Here is a 15,708-nt window from a genome sequence, read left to right as displayed (position 1 = left end):
GTGGGGTGGGTGGGAGCCAGGTGGATGAGCGGCTCCCAGCAGCCAAGGGGGGGCGGGAGGCAGGAGGAGGCAAAGGGAGGCGGAGGAGGAGCCCCCCAGGAGCAAGCAGCCAGCGGACTGCCCGCGGCCTTCTGACCAATATTGGAGCAGAGCCCCGAGGCTCCGGCCCCCTACGTCCCCCCGAGCCCACAGGGCCTGGAGGGGGACAAGCAGTTCCCTACACCCTGCATCTCACAAACCTCTGCGGACAGACCCGACGGCAGAGAGGTAAGTACACCCCTTCTCCTTTCCTTCCCAGGCTCGGGGTTCCCCTTCTCAGTTCGAAACTGCTGCAGTGTCCTTCGGCCGCCCTGTAGAGTGGGGACCCCCACACAGCCGTACCACTGAGATAGGGATTCCCACCCCTCCGGTTCTCTCCGGCGCCTTTCGTCTTTGGAACTGGTTTGGGCTGGGAAGAAGGGTGCGAAGGAATCGCGAGGGTTCCCGGTAACTTTCTCAGCACTTCTGAGGGGCCCAGGTGGCTTTTTTTTTTCCTGAGATGAGTTGGAGTAATTCAGCGCCGAGCGCTCCCCCGGTTTCTTCTTGGGGTTGTCGGGGGACCCTCCCCAGGGGCAGGATTGAGGGAATGGAAACGCTGACTCTAACTAGGACATCGCCCCCCCACCCCACTGCTCCGGCGCGGTGACCTGGACCCCCGCCAGAAGTCCGGAGGGGGGTGCACAGGAGGAGCCGGGCTTGGGGGGAAAGTTACCGGCTGGACTATTCGATTTCTAGATCTTCTAGGACAGCGCTCTTTCTTGCTGCTTTCCCTTTTTCTGCTAGCTGCGGCTCCAGCCTCCCGCTCCCCTCCTACCCGGTTTTCACGTCCCTTCCCTTCCTTCACTCTTCCTCCACTCCTGATAGCTCCCTCTTGGCTGCTCAGCCGCCCGCCGCCTCACTACCGTGCCCGCTCCGGACCCCCCGAACCCGCGATAGAGGGTGCGGTGACTGGAAGGACTTTTCCTCCTCGCCCCCCGAATTCCCTGGCGCTGGAACACCTGCCCCCACCCATGGGTGTGTGCGCGCGCGTGTGTGGAGGGGGTCGCCACTGTGTCTGCTGAGTAGGATCGCCCGCATGCTGGGGTAGATTTTGAAGGGGGATTTTTTGGGGGGTGTTGTTTCGTGGAGCCTCCAGTTCTTTTCCTCTTCCCACCCCCTACCCCACCCCGAATCTGAGAGCGACGTGTCCCGGCCGGAGCGAGGGGGGGCTCTGGGAGTTAGGGGGGCCGGCGTGGGCAGCGGGTTGTGCCCGGACACGTGCCAGCTCCTGCGCCCCTGCCCGGCTGGTGTTTGGAGAGAGGGCGGGGTCCCTTGCTCCCCCAACCCCCCCCTACGTATCAAAGGGCGGCTGAGACGTGGTGAGACCTCGGGGCGCCCTGGGGGGCGGGGAGCTTAGGTCCAGAGTAGGGGAGGGGCAGAGGCGCTGGGGCTAGCTGACCCACAGGAAACGAGCGCTGCTGACCTAGTTTGGGACACCGGAAGTGGGTGCTCCGAGGAGAGGGGGAGACAGGGAGGCAGGCAGGCGGTCCTGGCTTCCGGGCCAGGTGGAGGGCTTTCCGGAATTAGCACTGTCCCCTTATGCCTCGGACCCTTCTGCTCTGCTGCTGGGAATGGGAATGAGTCAGCGTTGCCCCTCCCCCTCCCTCTTCCCTTAGGGGAGTCCGAGGAATGGTGGGGGGAGAGACCCTGCAGGGCAGGGAGGGGTTAAACTAGGACAGGAACTCTTTGGTGGGGGGAGGAGTGAAGGGGAGTAAAGCCTGGAGGATTATGGGGCTGGCTCCTTCCCCCCCAACTGGTTTGGTCACCCCTATACCTGCCTGGCAGTGCCAAAGGGGGAATGTGCACGGAGGTGTAATGAGGAAGGGTGGGCATGGGTGTCTGAGTGTTCCAGACTGGAGCACATTAGGGAGCGTGCGGGGACAGGGGCTTATTTGTGACTTGGCTTAGGTGGTAGCAGGAGAGTGGAATGGGGGAAGCTCCCCCCGGAGCAGCTGATGAAACCTGGGAGAAATCTCTGCTACCGCCTCCTATTGTGGCCCCGGGGACCCCAGACTCCCCCAGTGACACCTGTGTGTTAGATGGTTACCGTGGGCACCACGCAGCCTTTGGGCACCCCTGGGCACTGCCCCCTCCCTTGGGCACCTCCTAGGCACCGCCCTTCCACTCTTGCTCTGGGGTTTCAGGAAGGGGTTAATGCCATTAGGGAAGGGGGCTCTGGAAAAGGAAGAAGGCAGTATCCACTAGATTTATGCACCAGGAAAAGAGGCCACACTGAAATCTAGCAGTCACATCTAGGCCGTGGCGAACTGGACCCCGGTATCCAGGAGATAGGATTTGCCCCCTCCCCCTTGCCATGGTGCCCCCTGGTACTCAAGGGCCCCCAGCTTCTCCTTGGCTTGGCGCCTGCCCTGGGAGGGCGCGGCGGGCAGCGGGGGCTGGGCTAACAATGCACCATCGGGCCCTTTGTGTGCTTATACTTGGCACCCTGGGGAAGGGTGGGGGAGGGGTGCCCCCCTGGTAGGCATGGGGGGCGGGGCGCTTCTGGGGTGGGGACAGGGGAGATTTGGGAAAAGCTGAGAAGAATAAAGGCAGGTGGGAAGAAAAGGCAAGTGGGTCAGACAAGGGGGCTAGCCCCCACCCTCCTTCCAAGCCAGGCTCATGCACCACCGGTACTTCTTGGCTCTCAGATGGTATAAGACTGGCAAACAGGGAGCTGTATGTGGTTGGGAGTTGGAGGTCATAGGTCACTGTCACAGAGAACTGCCCAGATGGAGGGAGGAGGGCCTAGTGTTCCCCCTCCCCTCTGGTGGGCATAAAGCCCAGTTCCCCTGGCCCTCTGCCCCTGAGAGGCCTAAGAAGTAGGGAGCAAGAGTCAGAGGCCCCACCCAGGTGGGTAAGGAGGTGGGCATTCTGCCAGGTTACTGGCCCCGGGACGAAGGCCTCGGCTTCCAAGACGGTGCCCACCTGGCGGAGAGCCTTTCCTTAGGTTGGAGACGACCTGCTCTCTGCTGGGCTGGAATAATGAGGGAGTGAGCAAACCTGTGCCTGCCTTGTACTTAGGCTGGGCAGAGGGGCGGGGAAGGAAGGCAGGGATGGGCAGATGGATAAGACCCTGGCATGGGTGTGTCTGTCCTGGCCTCTTCCCCCTCCTGCTGAGTAAACTTGTGAGTAAACTTGACGTTGTGCCCGGACAGTTTGAAACTATCTTAACCACCCCACCTCCCTAGCCCCCCCTTCCCACCCTCCCCCCCAGCAGCCCCAGTGAAACCAGGAACCAAGACAGGCCCGCAGCGGGATGGAGAAAGCCCTCGCCGCCCACCCTCGCAGGCCTTGGAGGAACGAGGCCGGCCCTCACCCTCTGGGCCGGGCAGCTTGCTTTAATGGGGATCCCAGCTGTGGCTGTCAGAGGAGATTCCCTCCGAACAGGCTGGAACCCTACAGTCAGTCCGGCCCCCCAGCCTCGGCCCCCCCCACGCGTCTGCCCTTCCCACTGAGTGGGCTTCATTGGATGTTCCCCCAGCTCGTCACCCCCTCCCCCACTCCGTGAACCAACCCTCCTTCTGCAAACTAGGCCGAGGGGGCGCCGAGGGGGCGGGGAGGGCTCGGAGGTCATGCCCACAGAGTGCCAGCCTCCTCCCGCGGAGGGGAGCCTCGTTCCCGCCCGCTGACCGCACCACGGGCTAACTCAGCAAGCCCTGTGCCCCTCAGCCTCCTAAAGCCCGCAGTTCAGAGGCCAGGCCCAGAGGGCAGGGTGGCAGAGGGACAAGTCCTCGGTGCGGGGCAGGCCGGCCGCTGCCGTGGCCCACGCGGGGCGCCCCTCGGCCCCGCAGGGCTTCTGAGAGGGGGCTCCCCAGGCCTTTGTTCCAGGGGCCTCATGTCTCTGGCTTTAGTTTCCTTCCTGTTTCCCCTCCTACACCCCCACCCCACCCATATGCCCCTTTCAACAGACATCCTCTCCTCCTTCCTTCCTCCTCGCCTCCCCTCTGCTTGGGCTCTGGAGTGGGGGGCAGCTTGGCCCCCCCATGAGCTCCTTCTCCATCCCTGTTTTCCCAAGCCAAGGCGCCTTGCTCATCTTCCACTTTCCCTACATTCTGCACACTACTCTGGCCCCTGCCTAGGGGGGGGGGGGGGGACCTATATTGGCAAGAGTAGGTCAAGTGAACTACAACTCCCATGGTGCCCTGGGGTGCTTCGTGAAGCATGCTGGGAGCTGTAGTCAGTCTGAAGTTCTGGGAGAAATATGCTGGAAATTTTGGGAGTGGGGTAAAGCGGAGGGAGAGCCAGGTATGGTGGCTCTCCTCCATGTTTGTCCTGCCTCCGCTGCCTTTGGCCTTCTCTGTGACTCCTGACACCCACAGTTGGCCCAAACCTGATGCCAGTGTCATTTATGCCCTCTGGGAAGAGAGAGTCCACCCACCCCTCTCTTGGGGCCCCACCCCGAGTGCCCACGCCCTGCCCAACTGCCCCCGGGGGGAATGAAGTTGGGGGGCACCCTGCGAACCCCTCAGCTGCCGCAGGCTCTGCTCGTTCCCTTTATGGGGATCAAAGGGCAGAGTGCTGCCCCACCCTCCGCTCGCAGGCACGGGGGCTCCAGGGAGCCCGCTGAGAATTGCAGGGACTTTGGTGTCCGAGCAGATGCTGGGGGGTGGGGGGTCTGGAGCCCGGCATCCGGTGCCTGGGAACACGTACCCTTCCCCCAGCCCGGAGGAGTGCGATAGATAACCGCCCATCACTGACTGCAGGCTCTCCGGGGTCCGGGGAGACCTGGAAGGAGCTGCTGCGGGAACTGGGGGCCCGTCTGTGGGGCCGGGGGTCCGGGGCTGCGCCAGGCTGGCATCGAGGGTAACAGAACCCTCCCCCACCCCTGCCCCAGAGCTGGCTGAGAATCCTGGGAGCAGGAGGGTTGGTGGGGGGGAGGGCAGCACTGCCAGCATCCTGGTGGGTAGGTGCCAACCGGGCAGGGAGCTGGTGAGGGGCAGCTGGCCAGGGGCACAGTGCCAACTGCCAGCAGGAGAGAAGGGGAGGGGGCATTTCAGGGGACATTACTGAGAGTCTCCCCACCCTGTTCCCTTCCCAGGCTCCAGCAGAAACTAACTCAACCAGTGGCTAGTCAGCTGTGCCTGGGTTCGGGGGGCGCCCCCAATAGCGACACCTCCCACCTCGAGGCCCCTGGAAGCCGGGGAGAGGGAGCCTGGTTGTTCCTGCCCGAACTTTAAGCTAGGACCAGAGTCCTAGGTGCCCCTCCTCAGGCCCAGGCAGGTCCCACCCAACCCAACTGGCCAGGATGGCAACAGTCTTGCGCAAGAGGTGGGGCCGGGCCCTTCCCAGCAGATGCCCCCTCCTGGCTCCTTCCTCTTTCAGTGCCCGTTGCTCCCCTCTCTCCCCCCAGAGAGGACGCCGCCCCCCGACCCCCCGGCCCTCGGGGCGGTGCGGTGGCTGCCCCCTGGCCCGGTTGGCAGGGGCAGGCGCCCAGGCCAGGAGCTGTGGTATGTGAGTGGGTTTGGGGTGAGGCTGTGGGGAGGGCGGGGTGCCGCCCCGCCTGGCCCCTGAGGGCCCGAGCCTGTCACCAGGGAGGGAGGGTCTGGCCAGCTCCCACGGGGCGGGGGGCCCGCTCCCGAATGGGGCCGCGGAGGGTCTGCCGCGGGCCCCACAAGTCCCAGGTAGCCGGCTCTCCCTCCTCCGGTCCGACCCTGGCTGGCCCAGGCCCTGATGCGCTTTGTGGGCTCCCTGCGGCCCGGCCTCCGCTCACCCCCGGCTCCTTCTCCTCCTTGCCCCCTCACCTGCTTCCAGGGTTGGGGGGAAGGAGGGAGGGAGACCGGGAGGCGCAGCGTGGTGCCAAAGGCAGGGTTCTGCCAGATTCCCGGGGCCTTCTCCCACAGGGCCGGCCCTCCCCGGGGCCCCTCCCTCCAAGCCCGAGGTGGGGGGAGGGCCGGCACCCAGAGGGTTAAGGCTGCTGGGGGAGGGGTTGGGCCGGGTCGTGGGCGGCCCCTTTGAAGAAGGGAGCGGGATTGGGGAACGGGCTCCCCCCATCCCGCCCCCAACCCGCCCATCAACACCCCCCCAGCCCAGCCTCCCCCCTGCCCGCTCCCCCCAGGGGCCCAGGAGGAGTTGCAGCCACCGCCCCTCAGCGTGCAGGTGAGTGGGGCCCGCTCCCCAGGGACTAGGAGGCCGAGGCCCTAGGGAGTCTTGGAAGAAATGGGGTCGACAAAGACTTGGAAAGCAGTCTAGGGGAGCCGAAGAGAAGCCGCTCCGGGGGAGATGGGGTAAATGAAGGGACTGAGGGGACCGGGATGTCCGGGGAAGATTGAGGGGACCGGAGAAGCGGGAAAGAACAGAAACATGGACCCTCAGGGAGTGGGACTAGGAGATTGCCAGGTGGGGAGATGGGGTTGGCAGGCCGAGCGGGCCAAGGAGCTGGGCTCAGGGGACCGGGCTGGGGTGTCTTCTGGGGCTGGGGGGCTCAGGTTTCTGCCGGCAGCATGGCGGGTGTGGGGTTACCAGGCGGCTCGGTTACCCGCCCCACAGACGCCGAGCCTCAAGGGGTGGGGGTGGGCAGCGGGCAGACCCTGGCACCTTGGGCACACCTGCTAAGCCTCCCTGGAGAGAGCCGGCCGGCGTGCCCTCCGTAGCCAGACGTGCCCCTCGAATCCTGGGGTCTTCCTGAGGGGATAACAGGCAGAGTGGGGCGCCCCCCGGGGAAGTCCGGTGGTTCCAGGGTTGGAAAATCTGACGGTCTCAGCGTGTCCCCACCCCCCACACACATCCGCTCTCACTGCTCCCCACCCTACCCCACCCCCTCTATCCTTCTTTCTCTTCCCCTCCTCTATCCCTTCCTCGATCCAAGAGGCCGTCGGGAGGACTTTGGACAGGGGCATCGCCTGCCATGGCACTGCCGGCTCTTGAAGAAAGTAGGCTTCTGGCTCGGTTTGATTTCTGTGCTGTGCTCCGTTCTTCTCTTGCCTTCTGCCCTCGAGTGGAGAACTGCATGGGCCTGGGGACCCTGTGGAGGAGTCGGTGGGAAACACGAGGCCGGGTCTCAGGAAGGGCCTGAGGGGGATAGAGTGTTCCGAAGGAGTGGGGAGAAGGGTTACAACAGGGATCAGCCCCAGAGGCAGAAAACGGAGGGAGAAGAGTATGTCAGGGGAGACAGCGGGAATGGGAAGTGGGCAGGGGGACGCTGCGGGCTAAAGAAGTCCTCCATGGGGGCCGTTTCAGAGAAGGGGGCCTTCTTTCCCTGGGCACCCCCTCCCATCCCACCACCCTCCTCTTCCCTCCCATCTCCCCGGTGGAACCCAGGCTGCCTGGGCTCGTGTCACCCAGAGAGTCAAGTGGGGGCACTTGGAGCCCGGGACGAGGGGCTCGGGCGGAGGTGGGCTCCCCCCCAGCAGCACCGGGAAGCAGCCAGCTCCTCTCACCTCCTTCCCCCTTCGTGGCTTGCGGTCTCTCCCCTCCCTGTCTTGGCCCCCAGGAAGTGTGAGTTCTGGGGGTGGTGAGGTTAGGAGGGGGAAGGGATGGGGGGGGAAGCAGGCAGAAGCTGGAGGGCACTGCTCCTCCGCGCCCCTTGGGATAAAAAGGCCTTCTCTGAAGCAGCCATGGCAAGCAGAGCAGCAGATGAGCCTTCCGTCCCCTCTTCTCCTCGGGCTTCTCCATCTTACCGAGCAACCTTGAGATCCAAGGTTTGAGAACGGGTCAGAAAGGTCTCGGGGAGGCAATGGGCCCGCAGGTCTTAGGGGAAACGAGTCTGGCTCTTTGGTCATCCCCTCCTCCCCACCCTATCCCCCCGTCCAGCCGCAGGCCAAAGCCTGGGCTTCGTGCGAGCCGACTCCTCAAAAACAGGAAGAAAACCTGAAGCTGGGGATGGGGTGGGGGCGGGGGGAGAGGAGCTCGGGGGAAGAGGTGCTCAGGCGCTCCCAGCTCTAATCTTTCTTGCTCTCTTTGAGGGTCTCCATGTTTTTATTCCAAATCTGTGGGATCTTAAACACTTCTCTCGGAGAAACCAGGCAGCTCTAGCTGGCTACTCCAGAGCTAAATCTGCCGTCCCTGCCTCCGCCCCGTCCTCCAGCCCAGCCTCATCCCAGAGTCTGACAATACTGGGGGGTGGGGGAGAACGAGGGAGGAATGGATGCTGTGTCTTAGTCCAGTGTCTATTTTCTCCCTCACCCCATAATCCCGGCTCCACCCCACTAAGCTGTTTCCCCTAATCCCAGAGGTGGGGGAGGTGGTGGTCAGCTTGCTTTACTCAACTGTCCACCGCAGAGCTTCCTAAACCTGCCCATCAGCTGGCACCGACTGGCATCATTGGCCCTGCTCTTTATTGTAACCCGCAAGTCCCTGCTGCCTGGTATTGGCACCTGGGGCAGGACACGAAACTTTGCTTTACCCAAATCCGGGGCCCGTGGCCTCTGCCCTTTGGCTCCGGGGAAGTCGGCGTGCCCTGGTTAGTGCCCACTGGCACCCAGGAGGCTAGCTGGTGATATTGGTCTCCCCCACTTCATCTCTTTATTGCACCCCCCCCCAAACCAAGATGGGGCAGATTTGACTCAGGGCCCAGTTTCAAGAGAGCTGCCCACCTGCCCGGCCGGTCGAGCAGGCCTGACAGTGAGGGGAGCCTGGGGGGGTGGGGGTGGGGGGTGGCTGGCAAGGGGGGAAGATTGGGGCGGGGCCCCCAGCTTCCCGTCCCCCCCAAGGCAAACAGACCAAACAGACCTCGCCTGGTTCCCTGGCACCCCCAGCACAGCTGCCCTCCCCACCCCCCAACTACCACCACACCCGTCCATGCCCACGAGGTCTTAGCAAGAGGGGGCATGCCAGGCAGGGTGGGGATGGGGCCGCCCTCATGGGGCGTTGGGGGCTGGGTGCTTCGGGACGGAGAGGTGGGCAGGGTGCCCGAGGGGGAGTGGGCACACGGGCACCAACACCCTGCCCGGGAGAAAGAAAGGTCTCTGGTGGCCATACACGTCCCAGAAACCGGGACTGTGCCCCCTTCGCCTGGTTGGCACCAGGTATCATTCAGACTGGCATGAGTGCCAGGGTTCTGGGGGAATCTCCCTGCGTAGGAACGACCTTATTCCTCATGCGGCCTCCCCCTCTCTCGCTCTGCCCCTCATTCCCGTAACCAGCATCCCCTTAGAATGGGCAGTGTGTGGCACTAAGGAGTTAAACACCCACTCTTGCCTGAGCCTGTGAGAGCTGCGTGGTGAACCAAGCTGCGCCCGTGACCTGACAGCGGGGTCAGCCAATCAGCACCCCCGCCACACCAGGTTGCCAAGGAGATCGCCCCTGGGGTGGGAGAAGGAGGGAGGGAACCTGGGGGGATGGCAGAAGTAAGGGAATGGAAAGAGCCCAGGGCCCTCGGTGCCCCAGCTCATGGCCGGCGGACCCCCAGGACAGCCGGGTCCCCTGTGGCTGCCCACCTCAGGTTCTGGGTGTGTTCTGCTCCTGCCCGGCCTCGGGCCCGAGAGCCTTACGGAGCCACAGCGGGGCAGGGAGGGCCCCCGACGCGCCCCTCCTGGGGAAGGGTACCTGCGGAGGCTCCCTCACCCCCAGAGCCCATGTGGGCAGCGCTTGCTCAGGCTCGGGGGCGGGAGAGCCTCCCTGCTCTGGGCTCTGCAGTCAGGGAGGTGCACAGGAGAGCCGGCACCGACACAATGCTGCTCTTGTGTCTTAACGAGGAAACTTGGGGCCCCGCCTTCCCCCTCCCCCAAATAACCGAGTCCCCTCGGCCGGGCAGCTGCTGTGGGAGGGGCGGAGGTAACAGGGACATAAACCGTGGGGCGGGAAGGGACCTTGGCCATCAAGGCCTCCGGGCCTTGGCTCGCTGAGAGCAATCGACAGGCCCAAGGTCACACTGTGCGCAGCTCCCGGCCCGGTTCTGGGATCCGCCATGCCCGGTTCTGGGATCCGCCATGCCCGGTTCTGGGATCCGCCATGCCCGGTTCTGGGATCCGCGGCTCCCGGCCCGGTTCTGGGATCCGCCATGCCCGGTTCTGGGATCCGCCATGCCCGGTTCTGGGATCCGCCGCTCCTGGGCCGGTTCTGGGATCCGCGGCTCCCTGCGCTTCAGTGGGGAGAGCCGGGGTGGTGGGAGGTGGGGAGAGCCGGGGGCCCTCTCTGCACCCGAGCGGAGGCAAGCAGAGGGCCAAGCTTGGAGCCAGAGGGCCGGCTCGCTCGCTGCTCTGCTGAGTGACTCTGGGCAAGGCAGGCCGCCTCTCCGAGGCCCAGTTTCAAAATGAGCTAGGAACCCTTATGCAAGCTGCCTGGCAGGGTCGCTGTGGGGAAAGCACCTTGGGAACCGACACTATCTGTGTAACAGGAGACCTGGCCTGCCTCCTACCTGACTCCCGGCAGGCAGGCCGGCCTCTGCGCCCACCCCGCGGGTGCCCCCTCAGGGCCGGCGTGGGAAGGCGTCTTGCCCCCAGCTAATCCTCACCTACCTAGGCTAACGTAGGGGAAGAGGATAAAGTGGTGCTTGTGTGGCCGCTTCCAGGGCCCGCCTGGGAATGGGGGAGGGGGAGATGGAATCTGTGAGGAGGGGGTAGGAGCCGGGAGCCTAGCCTATTGTCAGTGGGGGAGGGGTCGGGCAAGATGCTTATCTTCTGGGCAGGAAGCACCAGAGACACCCCAGCGCCCTTGGTGGCTGTTCCCCGGGCCCCATTGTTGGAGGGGGGAGAGGATGTAGGGGGGCCCCTGGGAGCTGCACATTTCCCGTCCACTAGATAGGGAGGGGCGCTCCAGATGGGGAGAACCTGGTGGAGGGAAAAAATTAGGGTAAAACGCCATTCGATTTGTGACTCCTTTTGCGGCCTTTCTTCTGCGTCCATGGGCTCCTTTGAGCTGCCGCAGCCTGTGGGAGAGGTGAGGTATCTGCAGGGAGGCTGGGAGAGCAGAGATCACACTGCATGGAAGTCTCAGTTAAACAGCTTAGAGATCCCTCAGAAGCGCAGCCAGAGGTGAAAGTCCTGCGCTCCGGGCGGGCTCACACCTAGAGCCGCTTGTTATCTGTGGGACGCCGCACGGGCCACCTTTGTACCTCAGTTTCTGCATCTGTAAAGAGTTGGACTATTAACCTCTAAAGCTGCGATCCCATGGTGGCTCACAGACGAGGAACCTTGAGTTTTGGTGACCTGGACAAACATCCCACTGAATTTGTGGCGGAGCTGGGGTTAGATTCCAACTCTTGTTTTTGCCCAGTATTTTTCCCCAGGAATTCTCAAGCCATGGTTTCTCACAGGGAGAGGGAATGAATGGAGCTGCTGAAGCTGGGGGTTTGGTTGAAGAAACTCCCCTACACTCACTCCTTCCCTCAAAAGCTCCCTCTGCTAACCCCGTGTTTCCATCCCCCCTGCAGGTGAGGATGGGGAGCCCTGAAGACGACCTCATTGGGATTCCCTTCCCAGATCACAGCAGCGAGCTCCTCAGCTGCCTGAATGAGCAGCGCCAGCTGGGCCAGCTGTGCGATCTCACCATCCGAACCCAAGGCCTGGAGTACCGAACCCACCGGGCGGTGCTGGCTGCCTGCAGCCACTATTTTAAGAAACTCTTCACTGAGGGAGGGGGGGGCACGGGGGCCAGCGGCGGAATGGCCACCTCCTCGGGTGCTGGCGTCTGTGAGCTGGACTTTGTGGGCCCGGAAGCACTGGGGGCCTTGCTCGAGTTTGCCTACACGGCCACCCTCACCACCAGCAGCGCCAACATGCCCGCTGTCCTGCAGGCGGCAAGACTGCTGGAGATCCCCTGCGTCATCGCTGCCTGTGTGGAAATCCTGCAGGGGAGTGGGCTGGAAGCCCCTGGTCCCGATGAAGATGACTGTGAGAGAGCCCGCCAGTACCTGGAGGCCTTTGCAACTGTGGGCACTCGGGTGCCCAATGGGGATGACAGCCCCCTACCAGCCCCCCTTCCACCGCCACCACCCCCGACGCGGCCTGTTCCTCGACGAAGCCGAAAGCCCCGAAAAGCCTTTTTGCAGACAAAGAGGCCTCAAACCAACCATCTGGCGACTGATGTGGCTGCCATCCCCCCCCACCCCTTTACCTACCCAGATGAGGAAGAGGCACCAAGTGGCATGGGGCTAGGCGACGGCTACAGCCCCCCTGGTGGGGCCAGATCACCCCCCGAGGGGCACCCGGGCTATGAAGGATACGAGGGGGAGGAAGAGGAGGAAGATCTGGTGTACCCCCCAACCTATGGTCTGGCTCAGAGCGGAGCACCCCCCCTGTCCCCCGAAGAGTTGGGCTCAGACGAAGATGCCATTGACCCCGACCTGATGGCCTATCTGAGTTCCCTGAACCACGAAGCCCTCACACCGGGGATAGATGGCCAGGACAAACTGGTACGCAAGCGTCGTTCCCAGATGCCCCAAGAATGTCCAGTTTGCCACAAGATCATTCACGGGGCGGGCAAGCTACCCCGACACATGCGGACCCACACTGGTGAGAAGCCCTTTGCCTGCGAAGTCTGTGGCGTCAGATTCACCAGGTGAATTTCCCCGGGGGTGCAGTGGGCAAGAGGGCACAGGAGAGGGCCATACTCACTGAGAACCGGAAGGGGAGGGGCCCTGGGCGGGATCCAGTGGCAGTGGAGGGATGGGCAGAGGAGGGGGCGAAAAGGCCAGATGAACAGTTCAGAGATACTGCAATAGGGCAGATGGGTCCCAGGCAGATGAAGAACAGAATGAAGCTAAACTGGATTGTTTATCCTTCATTCTCAAGGGGGGCAGGACATCAGGGAGGCATTGCCATGATATGCAAATTGGGGGCTTAAGTCACCGGCCTCACTTTCCCCTCCAGAGCCGCCCACTCCGGTGGCCAGGGAGACATCAGGACGATTGCTCATGGCCCTGGATGCAGGGGGAGACCTCGGCCTTTTTAAAGGAGGTCTTCCCCAGATTTCGCTTTATTTGAGGCAATGCCCCTTCAGGGGTTAAGGCTAGGTACAACTGAGGCCAAAATGGGAGGGAAATAAGGAGCCCAGTGCCTGAGGACAGAGCTGCAGGGATGGTGAGAGAAGGGAAGGGGTGGGAGCAGAAGTGAGAGTGGGCTGAGGGGGAAGGTAGCCACCTACAGAAGTCAGGTTAGTCAGGCCCATGGGGAGGCCACGAGGACTTTCCAGGCCTTAGTCTTACCTGCAGACACTTACTCTGTCTCTTCTACCCCCCTCACCCCCACCCCCTCTCCCCAGGAATGACAAGCTGAAGATCCACATGAGGAAGCATACTGGTGAACGGCCATACTCGTGCCCACACTGCCCGGCACGCTTCCTCCACAGCTATGACCTCAAGAACCACATGCACCTGCACACAGGCGACCGGCCCTTCGAATGCCACCTGTGCCACAAGGCCTTCGCCAAGGAGGACCACCTGCAGCGCCACTTGAAGGGCCAAAACTGCTTGGAGGTCCGGACCCGCCGACGAAGAAAAGATGATGCACCTCCCCACTATCCCCCACCCCAGGCGCCCACCCCAGCTGGCCCTGGCCTTGACCTTTCCAACGGGCACCTGGACGACTTCCGCCTCTCTCTGGCGCGTTTCTGGGAGCAGCCAGCAAGGGCTGTGCCGCCTCCTCCTCCCCCAGGGCCTCCTGAAGAAGAGGAGGAGGAGGGGGCACCAACCACACCCCAGGCCGAGGGTGCCATGGAATCCTCTTAAATGGGAAAAGGAGCTGGACTAGGGTGGAGTCACAGGGTGGGCACCTATGCCAAGGAATATGAGGGCTCTGGAGCACAGACTGTACTGTGTGGGTCGGGGGAACTTTTGTCTTCAAGGGTACCAGACTGGGCTCCTCTGTAACTTGGCAGCTCCTGGGGAAAGTTTCCTCTCCCCCAGAGTGGGGCAGACTCCCTCCCACCAAGGGGTGATAAATATATATATATATATATGTATATATACATATATGATATTTTGTATATATAATATATATATATACATACACACAGCTCTATTGTAAAAGGTGGGGTTCTCCCCTCCCCAAACCCTGGGTCTTCCCAGGGATCTAGAAGCAATAATATATTTCTGATTTGTAGGGGGGTTCCCTTTTCGGCTATGCGGGTTTTTAGGGGGGTGAGGGTATGGGACCAAATCCCGGCCCCACCCACCCTGGGGGTAGGGCTGTGTGCTTGGGGTGGGGAAGCTGCCCCTCCTTTCCCGACCCCTCCTTCCTGGTTTCTGTTCCCCTTTTCCCGGCAGTGGATTATGCAAAAGTTGGGGTGGGGAGGAATCGCGGTAAGGAATAGGCTATGGAAGCAGGGGAAGTTGAGTGGGAGAGGGCAGGAAAGGAAGGCCTTGGGGCTGGGGGCACAAGTGGGAAAGTGGGGCAGGAGGGAAGGCGGCTCCCCCTCCGTCCCTCCGCCCAGTTCCCAGCGCTGAGTCACGGGGTCCGAGGAGCAAGAAGGGGGCGGGGTGCCCAGAGCCTCTCACCCGCCCCCGGGGGCAGCAGGAGGGGCCCCACCCGCTCCCCTCCCTCCCGCGTCCCCAGGCAGGGAATGTCTTGTTCCCGCCGCTCCCCGCCCGGGGCCAGAGGGCTGGGCGGGCCGGGCTCCGTCCCGTCCTAGCCCTGCCCTCCCTTCCCGGGCTCTCTCCCTTCCCCGCCCAGGTGCGAGCTGCCGCCGCCACCGCTGCCCGTGGTGCAGCCGCCGCCGCGCCCCTGACTCACGCCGCCCCCGGGCTGGCGCTGCAGCTGCTACTGCTGCCGCCGCCGCCGCCGGCCGGGGGGCGGGGGAGGGGAGACGCGGCGGGCTGGCGGCCGCCACCTGGCGGCGGGCTGGTGAGCGAGCGCGAGCGCCCCTCGCGGCCGCCTTGGGCGAGTAGATTCCACCGTCCCCAACCCCCGCTGCCTGGGGGCGGGCGCCCCCTCGCGGCGGCGACGTCATGGCTTGAATGTGCTGCAGGTCCCTGGAGGGGCTGCACAAATAACTTGTCCCTGTTCTGCCCCGTTTCTTGGGGGCTTCTCCTGTGTTAGGTAGGGGGTCTCTTCCCGCCCTCTCCCCACCCCCCTCCTCCATTAGGATCCAATCCACCCATCCTTCTGTACATAGTATCTTCTGTTGGTCTTGTTGAAATCTAGTTTGAAAATTTTAATTCCCTCTTGATTTCCTGGGGTGACGGGAGGGTGCTGGGGACTCTCTCCAGCCCTCTTCCTCGCTGGGTGCTGGACCCCCACTGTGGCCTGGGCTCTGCTGATTGGGCTGGTAAGGGGAGGGTCCCTCCCTCTCCCACCCCAACTCTGCCTTGCACTATTCCCCCTCCCTGGCCTAGTGGCCCCTCCCCCTCCCCGGGGGGGCAGGTTCAGGGGCCGGTGCTGTCTTCCCTTCCTCCCCCTCCCATCCCACTATGCCCCATGCCCATTTGCACAGCTGCTCAGGCCTCTCCCCCCGGGCTAGGGGGGTCAGGGGAGAGGGTAGCGGGACCAGTCCCTGTATCTATTTAAGGCGTGATGATGTAATATATTGGGGGGGTTGGGTGCCCCGGGCCCCATCTTAGCATTTCAGGTGGTGGGGGGCCCAGGGCTGGGGGGAGGGAGACTGGGGACACCTGGGCCTCCCCTCCTCATTCCCTTGGCTTTTCCAGTCAGTGCCTTAGGGTTGGGGGGGGCAGTTCCCCCTCTCCTGCCCCATTCCCTTTCCCTCCCCTCGGGTGTAAGCAACAGAAAGAAAATAATAATAATTTAAGATTCGCAG

The 15,708-nt window shown here is 63.3% G+C and overlaps 1 protein-coding gene across 1 annotated transcript; it reads left to right on the top strand.

The window, feature by feature from the left end:
- The first annotated feature begins 10 nt into the window (after positions 1-10).
- On the top strand, positions 11-15,707 carry ZBTB7B (zinc finger and BTB domain containing 7B). The gene is made up of 3 exons (XM_051993901.1): positions 11-267; positions 11,387-12,513; positions 13,216-15,707. Exons 2-3 carry the CDS (start codon positions 11,393-11,395, stop codon positions 13,679-13,681), a joined length of 1,587 nt encoding a protein of 528 aa, XP_051849861.1. The 5' UTR covers positions 11-267; positions 11,387-11,392; the 3' UTR covers positions 13,682-15,707.
- The last annotated feature ends 1 nt before the right edge of the window (position 15,708 follows it).

This window comes from Antechinus flavipes, chromosome 4 (assembly GCF_016432865.1).
Source record: "Antechinus flavipes isolate AdamAnt ecotype Samford, QLD, Australia chromosome 4, AdamAnt_v2, whole genome shotgun sequence".
Classification (NCBI taxonomy): domain Eukaryota; kingdom Metazoa; phylum Chordata; class Mammalia; order Dasyuromorphia; family Dasyuridae; genus Antechinus; species Antechinus flavipes.
This window is presented reverse-complemented; position numbering and strand designations above follow the sequence as displayed.

Bases quoted from the DNA above. Each gene is read 5' to 3' on its own strand.
- ZBTB7B (XM_051993901.1), top strand. From the start codon at position 11,393: ATGGGGAGCCCTGAAGACGACCTCATTGGGATTCCCTTCCCAGATCAC. The intron at 12,514-13,215 runs GTGAATTTCCCC...CCCTCTCCCCAG, and splicing joins TGTGGCGTCAGATTCACCAG to GAATGACAAGCTGAAGATCC.